General features: G+C 32.1%; 1 protein-coding gene across 1 annotated transcript in view; it reads right to left on the bottom strand.

Annotated features, from left to right (window-relative positions):
* LOC119835026 (integrin alpha-PS5-like) overlaps window positions 1-9,252 on the bottom strand; it is a 17,371-nt gene extending 8,119 nt beyond the window's left edge. The window contains exons 1-14 of the mRNA XM_038359617.1: window positions 9,118-9,252; window positions 8,855-9,005; window positions 7,573-7,673; window positions 6,677-6,741; window positions 6,575-6,605; window positions 5,720-5,785; window positions 5,491-5,565; window positions 4,780-4,872; window positions 4,562-4,650; window positions 3,590-3,790; window positions 2,457-2,556; window positions 1,232-1,408; window positions 790-887; window positions 383-464 (exon numbers count right to left, since the gene is read on the bottom strand). Coding sequence (XP_038215545.1) covers window positions 383-464; window positions 790-887; window positions 1,232-1,408; window positions 2,457-2,556; window positions 3,590-3,790; window positions 4,562-4,650; window positions 4,780-4,872; window positions 5,491-5,565; window positions 5,720-5,785; window positions 6,575-6,605; window positions 6,677-6,741; window positions 7,573-7,673; window positions 8,855-9,005; window positions 9,118-9,124 — 1,336 coding nt within the window. The 5' untranslated portion in view covers window positions 9,125-9,252. The remainder of the gene's footprint in view (window positions 1-382; window positions 465-789; window positions 888-1,231; window positions 1,409-2,456; window positions 2,557-3,589; window positions 3,791-4,561; window positions 4,651-4,779; window positions 4,873-5,490; window positions 5,566-5,719; window positions 5,786-6,574; window positions 6,606-6,676; window positions 6,742-7,572; window positions 7,674-8,854; window positions 9,006-9,117) is intronic.
* Window positions 9,253-13,560: the final 4,308 nt, after the last annotated feature.

The raw sequence follows: 13,560 nt of genomic DNA, 5'->3' as shown, positions 1-13,560 counted from the left end.
AGTAATAAATGTTATTTGCAGTTAACAATTTTCTTTTTTCTTTATTACAATATTTATGGCAAGACTAGGTATAGTTAGTAATAAGAACAGAAAAGTTTTTTTTGCTTGTACAAAGTAAGCTACGAAAATTGATTTAAAAATTGTTTTACCAGTAGCAGTGCTAGAATACTTTTATAAAATGTTTGTAAGTATATATTTGTTTTCATTCCGGAAAAACTGGGCATTGCCAAGATAGATGACCAGTTTCTCTTAAAAACGATTTGAGTTATGAGGCTAATATTGTTTCACAAAAAGGTCTTTATCACGATATTTTATATTGTGTTAGAGTAATTAAATTTAAATTTTATTAAGTGCAATTTTATAAGAAAATTAAACCACCCACCGGCGTCAATTGCTCCCAAACTACTTGAATAATTCACATTTAATTTGGCATCAATTTCAATGAAATTTGCTAGTTTAGATGTCTGGAAAGAAAAAAAAAATCACACTTTTATCTTTATCATCTGTTTATGTATGTTCGTATGTATGATTATTTGTATGTAATATCCTTTAGACCTAATTTTCATCTTTTTGTACTGTACACATTGACAATACAACAAGGAAATAAATTTATGATTTTATCTTATAATCCTGATTAGGATTGCCAGGATTAAATAATTTAATTTCGCACACTCTTGCATAGCAAATGACAATTTAGTTGATTCTGTCATTAAATCATGTTTTAATGCTATATTTATTATTATATTTATCTCCTTTCATTTTATTGCATGTAAATTTCATATACTTTACCTGAACAATTGTGTAATTCGTAGATAAGACAACTGTTATCAACGGTGTTCCTCTGTATAGAGCTACTATGTTGCTACGAGGGGCGCCAATTGCTAGACCTTAACAAAAACTGCATATCAATGCCACAGATAATAGTTAATACATACTCATATTCAGATTAGAGGGCACAGATAGAAAAAAAATCGATATTTACAAATGCTTTGTTTGATTCGGTGATAAATATTAAAACTATATTATGACGATTTAAAAGTGCTTCTATAAGTCTTATTGAATAAAGAAATGTTTTAGTTTGAGTTTCTTTCGCGTAAAAGATAAACAAACATCCACACATCGATCCATCCGTTCATCCATTCATACTTACAAGCTTTCGCGTTTATAATATAAGTAGGTTTGATAAAACAGTAGAAATATTATAATTGTTAAAAATTTGATTCAAACATACCATCGCACCCGTTCAATGTAAAATCGTCTAACGCAGTGAGACTTAATCCAAAAGCAAACATGGTGTCCGGTGGGTCTATCCTTTGGGCCCACTCGTGGCCGGCGAGCAAACCCGCACCGGTGTATATGTACACTGCTCCTTGGCCGTCGTTTTCATATGGAGCTGAGATCGCCACTTCTGTTTGTTAAGAAATTTATATAAAAACCCAGGGTGACAATTCAATTGTAACAGGTACATATATTTTCTATGTACCTATTCTCCGAACTATAGAATAGACAATTTTGAATGTGGTAGTCGAGCACGCTTCGGCACGAATTGGGCCAGCTCGCACCGGGGAAGTACCACACCCCCACAGAAGACCGGCGTGAAATAGCATTCTGCTGTGTTTCGTTCGGTGAGTGGGGGAGCCGGAGGCCCATATCCTTTTCCTTGCCTTCCCAGTCCTTTCCTTTATTCCTCTCACCAATCCTTTCTTAATCCTTTTCCAAAAAGTCGGCAATCCATTTGTGGAGGCGCAAGGTCTGTAATGGACCTTATGCCTCTACAAATGTTCATGGGCGGTGGTAGCGCTTACCATCAGGCGACCCACCAGCTCCATTGCCGACTGTGACATAAAAAAAAAAACACAATAGTTTAGTAAAATCAGTAGGTAAAGTCGATTAGTACATAGGATTGTTTTTAAAACGGAAGTACCGTGGGATCGGAAACTATACTATACCTTTGACTACACAGCAAAAAAACAAAAGAATTGTACATATGTCAATAATGAGCAAATTATTTATATAATTTACATTGATAATTGTATCTAATAACACGATAAATTACTAATTAACATGCAGTCTAATAAAACTCACCTATTATATGTAAGTATGTATCATAAAAAATAAATAAAAAATCGTTATAAAACGGAAATTTCATTTTTGTGAATATTTGATGGTCATGAGTCGTAGAGAAGCTGACACAAACAAATTATTGAATATATCATATGTTCGAAATAATGGTCACTTGTGTGTTTCAATGATGATATTAGCATTGACTATAATTAACTATAACTCGAAAATGTCAAAATCTTATATGAAGTGTTTAAATGCATTAAACAATATTTAATTTTTAGTTTTATAGCATTGAAATGCTTTTATAATGAGAAAATTTTTGAAAGAATAGAAATAATATTTTAAACAATATGTTTAAGCCCTTCTTTAGTAGAATAACATTCAAAACATACCATCTAGTCCGTCGTTGTCCATATCCCCCACACTAACAATCGCTGCCCCGAAGTAGCCTGCATTTGATGATCCTGCTATAATTCTATGCAACGTCAAAGTCTGAAATAAAAGATGTATCAAGCTACTATATTTTATCTGTGCTCGCTATAACGAGAAACTGTTTCCCGGCTTTTTTAACATAATTTTTTTATTCTGTTAATATTGGTCCTAGGCAAACGAAACATCTCTATTTGGTTCTGGTTTTAACCAACTGATTTTTTTGCGTATTGCCTTTATAATACTCGGTAACACAATATTAATATATTTGATCTTTATACGTCTCGAATGGAGTATGGTTTTTCCCGGCCATTGAATGAATAGGCTCTCAAGTATAACGCTAGATCCCTCGAGTTCAAGAGGTTTTCCACTTCCCATATTAGCTTATATATATCTGTAATAATTTCTTATATTGCATAGCTTGTACTAAGGTAGGTACACTAAGGTGAAAGTTCTTAATTTGAATGTATTTTATTGAATCAAACAAAAGTTAAGAAGGTATAATGTATTACTTTTTAGAAATGACGTCAATATTATAGGATCAAATTTCTTTTCCCTGCAGTGATAGAATTTCTCTACAAATCTTCAAAAGCAGTGGTGGCTCAGTGGTGAGAACCTCAGACTTCAAAGTCGAGGTTCCAGACCGGGCGAGTGTGCAGGTAATAAATTGATTTTTCAATTTATCTGCGCATGTAGATAACATCACCACTGCTTAAAAACGGTGAAGGATAACATCATGAGGAAACCGGCATGTCCGAGAATCAAAAAGTTAGACGACGATTATGGCCTGAAGGCCTCCTATGAGGGCATAGGAGGCCTGTGTTCCAGCAGTGGGAACATATATGGGCTGATGATGATGATGATGATGACGAATAATTCAAATGTGAAAGTTTTTTTATTTTGATGTTTATCCGTCAATCGCGTCGAAACTACTGAACGGATTTTGACGAAATTTGATATACAGGCAGGGTAAGAGCTGACTTGGGTGAAAAAATTTTTCATCCCGATTAAATGCTCCCTTGGGATAAAACAGGAATCTTTATTTCCGGGCGGAGCCAGGATGAGCGTCTAGTCTTACATATTTAATTATATTTACGTTAGTGCCATAGTCAGGTGTATACAAGTAGACTGCTCCGACGTCATAACTTCGTGCCTTGTTCGTGTGTGTCGGCGCACCCACGAGCAGCGACGACCGTGGTCCTCCAATATTGGCCACAGCCAGGACCGCTCCAAACATGCACCCTATCTCGCCATCAGAAATTGACCACACTTCTAGACTCCTTTCGTAGAATGATATCTGGAAGACGTCGTGACAAAACAAAACTTAAATATAACGGATATTGTAAAGCTAAAGAGTTTGTTAGTTTGTTTGTTTAGTTGAACGCGCTACCTGCTAACGCTGCTACTAACTACGGGTCCGATTTGAAATATTCTTTAAGTGTTTAGATAGCCCATTTATTGAAGAAAGCTAGGCGGAGCCTGGGCGGACGCTATTCATAATATGAAACAATATTAAAACGCAGGCTTGCATTACATATTACTTGTTTACTCCGTTACTACTATCCTAATTCTATTTGTTTTGTTTTGTCGATTCAAAATAAAACATTAGTAATTTCGTAACGATTTTTTTACTTATTTCTTAAACTGTTTTGGTTTTATTTTATTAACAGACGCTCCTAAAAATGAAGGAGATTTAGAAATTAAAAACTTTTTAACGGATTTTAAACGTGATTTATTCATTATATCGCGCTCGCTGTAAAGTGTTCGAAACGTCGGGTTAATAATATAATGAATAAATCGCGTTTAAAATCCCTTAAAAAGTTTTTAATTTCTAAATGTATAATACTCGCGTGAAATCAAACACAAGAAAATACTATGAATTAGATTTTCAATTTGACTGTATTTATTAACCACTCGATAGTTCCGTGAGATTCTTTTTGTGTTTGGCAGGAAATTGTTGTCATTTGGACTTGTTTTACAATCTGGAGCGGTCTGCCCTTCGAAAGTCACTAACCTGGAGACTTTTTAAGTAGATAAGAATTAGTTTATGAATGATTTCATCTCATACCATTCCTTGCCCGTATTTGCCGTACGTAGAGCTCACTGCAAGCGACGTAAAGTCGTTTGAGAAGAATTTTCCACTGACTATACTGTACCCTAAATAAAAAGGGAATTTGTATTACAAATAAAAATATAAAAATATCAACATTCTATGGCAATTCAAAAAGGAACAGAACGAAAAGTGTTTTTTAATTACATTTTGAATGTAGATTACAAAAAACTCACCGTAATTAAAAATGTTTCCTTCGATATCGGTGATGCTGTATTTTTGCCGATAACTTTTATTGCTGTCTTGAATGGAAAGTACGACTACGCTACCTATAATAAAATGCCTTTTAGTTTTAATGCATCATATAATGTGTAGGATATATGAAATTGTTATAGAAATACTTGTTATTTCATCCATTTTCAATTCACTTCAAATTCCTCGTTTCAATAACATTACTTTCTTTTATTTAAGCCCAAACAAACATTTTATTATACGATTAGATAACTGTTGTCAAAATGACAGCAAGAATACAATCAAATAGCAGAATATGAAAAAAAAGTTGAGATCAATGCTAATATATATATATATATATATATATATATATATATATATATATATATGAGCTTATAAAGAAGAATGTTTGTAAAATCTTCTTCTTTATAAAGAAGAATAATTTAGTATAAAATTGTAACGCATGAAACTGAAAGAGTAGAAGAAATTCGATTGCTGAGGCGGGATCACGGGTTCGAATCTCGCCTCGTGATCAATTTCTTTCTATTTTTAAAAAAGTCTCATTTATAAAGCATATCAATGCTGTATAAGAATTAAAAGAATCAATTATGGTATAAAACATATGAAATTGAACATATTTAGAAATACGAATAGAATTTTCCTTCAATGCCTTATTCCTAATGGATTAAGAAATTCATACAGGTATTTGTACAAACCGTGTAAAATAGGATTGTTTATGTAGATATCTTCGTCCATATAAATACTCCAGCCGTATCCATCAAGACCCGAGTCTATAAAATAATGGTATAAATTTTAAATAATTCGAATAAAACTTTTTTTTTTTTTATGTTACGTTCATATATTTAAATCGCATAACCAAGAAGTTTCGCTGAAGTCTAAAGTGTCATTTATAATATATAGAAATAAATATATATGTTTACTTACTATTAGCGGATTGATGAAGTGTTATTGTGTTTTGCGATCCATAGATACATTTGCTTGTCATACTATCTACAAAATAACAATAATAATATTAGTACTATAATAATACTGAAAATAATATTATTGCATTTAAGTGATAAATATTAATGCATAACAATGAAATAAATGTACTATGATGCGATCAAAATATGTTTGTTATATAAACTAATTTTATAAGGAGGGAACACTTGATGTGTTTTGTATGTATTATAATTATAAATATATTCCACCAATGGAAAGCTGTATCTTCTCTGAGTGAATAAAGACTAAATTTTATTTAGGGATATAATTGCCCAGTTAGTAATTTATATGTTCACTGGCTTTCCGCCCGCGGTTTCGCCCGTGGTTTTCATCAGTATTTTAAACCCTTTCGTATAAGCGATAAAAACTATTCTTTGTCTTTTCCCAACTACCATTTTGTGTGAGAAACATATACGTGAGTGATTTTAGTACAGTTTATACAAAACTATACGCTTTTATGAAATTATAGCGAATATTCTTTACGAAGTTTTATTATATTATATACTAGCATACCCGGCCACGTGTTGCTGTGGCTGAGTAATAATTAAAAATATTAAGATTATAAATAATTGGGATAATTCATCGAAATAAAAACTATCCTATACCTTGAGTTGGACCAAATTACACGTAAAATGCCAAATTTCATCAAAATCGGTTGATTTGGTGAAGAGTTCATTGGATATTTATGTATTAAGATTTGGTAATTACTTGTTTTATGGAAGTATTGATAATTGCTTGTTTTATTGTATATTTATATTTAGGTTATTTTAGCTTATTACAGAATAATATAACACTTACAATAATAGTCGGTGGAACGAGGAGCACAGGTCTGAAAATATTTAAGTATTAGAAATGTGCTCATTCAATTGTACTTCGTTACAGTGAATTTATTTGACTTACTATAAAATTCGTCGAATTCGTTTGAATACTAGCTCCCAACCAATAGTAATCTTCGCTCCTCTCATCTGCAATAAATATCTGTGGTTAAATCATTAACACTTTATATCACCATGTATTTCTATTTGTTACGGTTTCTCCTTGACCACCAGGTTGTCTGGAACAGATCACTTAGCGATAAGATCGTCTGTGCGCTCTTGAATGTTTATAGCATTATGTATATTTTACTTATTTATTTGGTGCACAGTAAAGTGTTTATGTTGTTTGTTGATATCACTAATTCTAATGTTATCGTAGGAGCAGCCCAGACCAGAACAAATTAAGAGGAAGTAACGAAATGATAACGGAAAAAAAAATTTAGCGATTCTCATAAATAGTTATAGGTTAGCCTGATGGAATTGTTGCTCGAAACTGAAAAAATGCCTCTACGCATACCCAGGGCACGGGCCATGTCGGACTCTCACTGCAATAATAGACAACTGACTAACACTGCAGTGTTCCATCGAGGCGCAATGACGGAGTCACGCGTGTATTTTAGGTTACAAAGTACTTTACTCTGCCTGAGGCGGTGTTATGTTGATGCATAAAGAATTATTAGATGTATTTATAATTATTCTAAGTCAAATATAACCCGAATACAATTATATAATTATATTCACTTATAATAAAGCTTAATCAAATAACAGACTTGATTGTGTTAAAAAGAACCTTCTAGAGATCTTAACTTCACACTATTGTAAGAACGTATAGGATAAGTTTTTAGGCTATTATTTCTATTAGTTGTTGAACTTATAAGCGTCCAATGTCAACCCAATAATAGCTATATATATATCATAAGGTATTGACTATACATATATTTATATTTATGTATTCAGAGTTCAAATAATAATAATAATTACCATGTGAAATGTAAGCAGGCAGTTGTCTAATAATTCCGTTATCTAATTCAGCTCTAAATATTTTCCCGACCTTGTCTGCTGTTGGTGCACTTATTATTAAACTGGAACAAAGTAAAACGTATATCTATAGGCTAAGCCTAGGTTTAATTTCAAGTTATCATTTGAACCTACAATTTTACGACGATCAATTATTATAAGAAAATTTTAGTTCAATAATTTTTTCATTCCTACGTTGAAACTTAGGAACTGATCTGATGGTCTGAGCGGATGGATGGATTGTCAGCAATCACCACTGCTCATTACTACGACGAACGAACGCGCGAAAGGAATAAAGGAATGGATTGGGAAGGGTGAGGCAAAGGATATGAGTATTCCTACCCCTCACCGAACGAAACACAGTATGTTACTATTTCACGCCGATTGTCTCTGAGGTTGTGGTAGCTTCTCTGCTCCGAGATGGCTCAATTCGTATTGAAGATAACTCGACTCGCACTCTCAAAGACGTCAAATAAGTTTTAAGCATTGAAATCGGTCTTTAGTAATTAATTTGCGCACACATAAAAGCATTTCGAAAATGGCGACGGTTTAAAATTCAACGAACTTTCGAAATTTATCGGGATCACTGAGCACCGTGATCACAAAGCATCATCAGCATTATTCTCAGCTGTTTCATAATAATCAAGGGTAGAAGGAATTGAGGGCATAATATAATGCATGAACCGAATTATCGATGACCTCTTTTAAAATTTATAATAATTGATGACGAAAATAATTATGATAAGGAACATTTACACGCGGCAGCATGCATTACCACTACTTTATATAAAGTTTTATTTAAAACAACCTTGTATTTCGTTAAATTTAATTTTTAGTTTTATAGCATTGAAATGCTGTATAAATGAGAAATTTTGAAAGAATCTATTCTTTCAAAATTTCTCAACCTTGTATTTCTTTCTTCATCTTTCTACCGCTTTCAATTTTCATTTATTTCTTACTAGCCGCGCCCCACGGTTTCACCAGCGCAAGTCCGTATCCCGTAGGAATATCGGGATAAAAAGTTGCCTATATGTTATTCCAGTTGTCCAGCTGTCTACGTACCAAATTTCATTGCAATCGGTTCAGTAGTTTTTGCGTGAAAGAGCAACAAACACACACATCCTTACAAACTTTCTCATTTATAATATTAGTAAGATAGGATTACTCTTATGCAATTGTACTTGAAGCCAAAGTGTAGTCTGTTAGATGAAATTACATGTAACGAAGTAAAATGCTTAACACTTACTGCCTCGTACTCTTCTGGTATGCAATACTGAATCCGAATAGCGAATCTTGAGGTAAGGTCACTTCCATTGGTGGAGAAAGTATTCGTACACTAGGCTTGTGAAAATATCCGTCTACTTGTATTAATATAGATAATACTAAATACAATATGGCTGAAAATAAAGTACTCTTTAGGCTCACTGAATATAACATAGTTTTAATGTACATTTTTATGTTTGTTTTAAATAGATAGCCACTGATAGTCACTATTTTATTAAAACTTACATTTCATGGTTTGTTTAAAAGATGTTTGTATTAGTCCTGATACAGTTTACAATTGACGTATGTATTTAATTGTCATTAACAACATTATCCTTCATGGATTTTCCAGCGGTGGCGTAAGAGCCACTAATGCAAATTTATTTGACGCCCTGAATTAAAATAAAGGAATTATATGCTAATCTTACATTTTTATTATAACATCTGTTTTTATAATTTTTTTTTTGTAACTTAACGTTTCTTTTGATTTCTTTTGGAATTCACTGCATATTTATTATGCATTTAAATTGTAAAAAAAAATAATGTATCATTTTTATAATATACATATCGTCATATTATCCAGAGAGATAGATTTTTAGTCAACAAATGAGGGTGTTTTGAATATTTGTATTTTTGTTTTGATTCATTTTAGTTTTCAATACTCCACTTGCAACTGCAATCGGAATTGTTTGGAAAATTTGAACTTAACTTTGAGCTATAGTATTAGAAATTTTATAAAATTAGCATGTCGGTGACGTGAACTCAATTTCATTCCCCTATCAAAAAGTGCTGAATGTGGCTAAATAAGTTTTCGCTAAGGACAGCGCCCACAAATATGGCGCCTTTGGCCGTCGCCCAAATGGCTCCCTACGCCGGCACTGGACTTTTCTGAATTCATTTCGTTAGATTGTATTGCAATGATGTCAATATTAATAATATAAATACATCAGCATCGTTGTGCGTCAAATTCCTATTTGTGAGGTTAAGTTTTAGACCAAGAACAGACCACACTTCATGTATTTAAGTATATGTTTAAATAGAACTGAATGCTCCTTTTTCGAAATTTAAATGGATGTTTATTGGTACCGCCTTAGAGAAAGACTCCTGTGTAAAAATATAAAAGAACAATCAATTATACAGTTGACTAGTTATGTCTGTTGAGTTTTGCCTGGAATAACTTCAAGAACTTTACAAAAAGTAAACGTTTTCCCAAAAAAAGAAAAACGAGATTCGTCTTCTAGACTGATAAGACTTATGCCTGGGTTAGGGAAATAATAAGGTAAAATGAACTCTATTATAATGTGTATTTCAACACAAAATAATATAATACTTGACATGATGACCAGGAAAATTTGCGCTTAAATGCTCACGAACGTAAATATGTTGTTATCTGTCTTACTAATTATATTTAAATTATTACAATTAGTCATTGAAAATATATATTTAGTTGATTATACTATATACTTATAAATATAAAACGCTTGTTTTAAACTATCACACTCATGCTATGTAAATAACACTATTTAATTACTAATTGTTTGATTGAATACAATGCATAAAATCCTCATACATTTTTATCTGTAGTGAGCCTTTCACTCAAATAGTTTACGGCAAAAACCAGTTTTCTATAATAACTTAAAAATATATCATTGCATTTCGTATAAGACACATTGCTCCGTATGCGTAATAAATTGGCAAATTTAGAACACAATAAATTGTTCGATAGCATCCATAGAACTTTCTAGAAGACCTTAGGTCTTATTTAAATAAATGGTTGGGTTGTTTTATAGCTTTCTTCTCCATCTAATATTACTTTCAATAAGATTTATTTCGCATTTCTATAAACTTCAAATTTTTTGGCAGTCCCATATGGAATATTGTTTCTGATAAAGATAATTATCATTGATTTGTATCTTGTGGGGTGTAAATCAAACCGAAAGAGTAGAAGAAACTCGATTGCTGAGGCGGGATCACGTGTGGCCAAGAGGCCAAACGTTGCGACAGTACGGCGAATGACGCGGGTTCGAATCCCGCCGAATGTACTTTTAATTATTATTTTGTTTAATAACCGTATTAAATACAATTTATTATAATTAGTTTAATATAACATATATAGTTCCTAAACGAATTTATATATTAGTATAAAGAAATAGGGTTTCTTTGTTTTTTCGATTATTAAAGTTCTTTCACAAATAAAGTATTGTAAACACACAACGTAACATTAGCTATAATAGGTTATAAATGAGATTGTCGAATTATTTACTTTTGTTGAAATTTCAAAATGGTTGTCTGTTACTTCGGGGGAAGTAGCATTGTTAAGTCCTGCACAAAATGTACAGGGCCCCGGGATCTCAGTTAGGAACGCACATAAATAAGAAAACTTATGAAAACAGCGGTGAATTCGTGTTTAATTTACAAAACAATGGATTCCTTTGCTTTCAAAGGATTCAGCGTCCGTTGTGACGCTCAAATGTTTTGCTATCGGTATTTCAACACATCCCCACAATACACCCGCATGCAAAACGTTGTTTGCTTATATTCCCAACGCCTTTGTGAGATAAATACCATTCAAAGATTCTTTAAAGGCAACGCGGAATGTTGGAACGATCCACGAATACACATTTGTAATTTGATTGCTATTTGTATCCTTGTCTATGTCTTGGATATAACGATAGACTACGTATTATTCGTTTCATAAATAGACAGAGTATAGATAGAGACTATGTTAATTAATTAAATATTGTAGAAATCCGATATTTTATTAATTTGTAGTTTTTTTTAATTATTACATCGCGCATGCAGTGTCTTACAATTGAGTGATTAAGTTATTTGCATTTTTAAATTATTTTTTTATTAGCTATTGGTGAACCGTCATCTAAGACATGTAATTAATAATAAAATTTACTTCTCAATCTATATGCTTATTTCCTTTTGCACCTAGGTATGGCGAGTATGTGTATCACCCAATATATACAACAAATATATTATTATGCGTGTAAGGTTTTTAACGCAAGCAGGACTATATTATGCTGCAGAGTAGAGCAGTTGTTAAACTAACAAGATAATACATTGTTTTTGTAAAAAAAGTAAATCAGTATCACAAAAAAACATTAATATGAATTGTAGAAACGAGATATTCAGCTCAATTCTGGCTGTCATTAGACATTATCATCCTGAGATAAAACGGAACGCGCACTAATGAACGCACAATAAGATGGCGCTAAACCAAGTTAAAGTGGCTTCATACACCTCTATAATGAAGTTAATATTGTATTTTCTTTCATTTTTTTTCAAAAGCGCATCTGAAGTTACTTTATTTGATTGAATAGGTCATGTTTTAGACAGTATGAGGTAGGTGATATTAAAAGACTTAAATTCGTGACGGGTATGCATAAATGTTATTTCTGATATCTTTTTACTAGTTTGGCGTAAATCTATAGAGATATAGGGTATTGTTAATATAATATATTTGTTATTTTATTTCATCTTCCAATCATTATAAGTACATTAAATATATTTTTCTGGAAAAACACGTCGTCTTCTACCCGCAACTATCATATCATCTTTTTATTACGCTACTACTAATAAATAATAAGCACAGAATGCATTTATATAAATATACAGTACGCCGCACAATAAAAAAATACAAAAACATAACTAAAAAATACGCATGTGTGTGTTGCGTAAATAGAGAGTTGGTAGACCTAAATAGAGAGGCCACTCAGCATCTTGTAGGCTGATAAAATATATCTGTGAGGTCGTGGTATATTATTACTTTACTGTCCTGACTACTAGAAGTAGGTACACATCTTTTAAAATTGAACATATTTATTTTAAAAGCATCTGTCTGTCTGTATAAACCCTCAACTTTCCTTGAATTTAACAAAATTTTCTCGAAACGTAAAAAACTGTCGCCGAGCAATTTGAATCAAGATCTCCCGAGCGTAAAATAAAACAAAAAAGATGGCGCGTAGAGAAAATATGATGGAAATATATTATGAAAACAGAGCAGCGCTTTATACACGAAGTCATTACTGAACCTATAAGATTCAAGACAATGTCCATTTATTCTTTATTAACAATGTTTTAGCTTAACTTTGAATTATTGTTTATTGCGTCACATTGTTGTGAAGTGAATTGTGAATGAAAGGAAAGAGGATGCTTCTCAATTTTTTTTTTGCACGAAGAATTTGCATAAAGACTGAGAAGTGTTAGATATTTTTTAAAGAAAGTATATTATATAAAGAGATTCTTATTCCCTCCGTTGTCTTGATGTAAAAGCTATTACTCATATAACTGAGTGAGTTTTGGGTATATAATAAATACATATAAGTGTTAAATATAGTTTATTACACACAATTATACTATCGCAAATCACCAAAAAACTTACCTTACCCATATTCAAAAATAATGATCCAGCATTACATCAAAAACATTATGAAAGTAAAATAACTACAGACACAATTTCGAAGACTAACTCGGGCGTTATTGTCGAATTATTTAAACACCTTGAAACCTTTTATTAAGATTTTTACGAACAGACCGGGGCTGCGTGTCTTTGAATACAAATTACGGGAATTCAGGCCGAGCCCTTTGTAGCATTCGAATTAATTTTATTGTCACGTTTTCTATTATATTTTCGTATGGTCTGGGCGTTTTTATGTTAGCTCAGATCTCATGATTTTAATA

This window comes from Zerene cesonia, chromosome 20, assembly GCF_012273895.1.
Source record: "Zerene cesonia ecotype Mississippi chromosome 20, Zerene_cesonia_1.1, whole genome shotgun sequence".
Lineage (NCBI taxonomy): Eukaryota > Metazoa > Arthropoda > Insecta > Lepidoptera > Pieridae > Zerene > Zerene cesonia.
The sequence above is the reverse complement of the archived record's forward strand: the minus strand, read 5'-3'. Positions and strand labels throughout refer to the sequence as shown.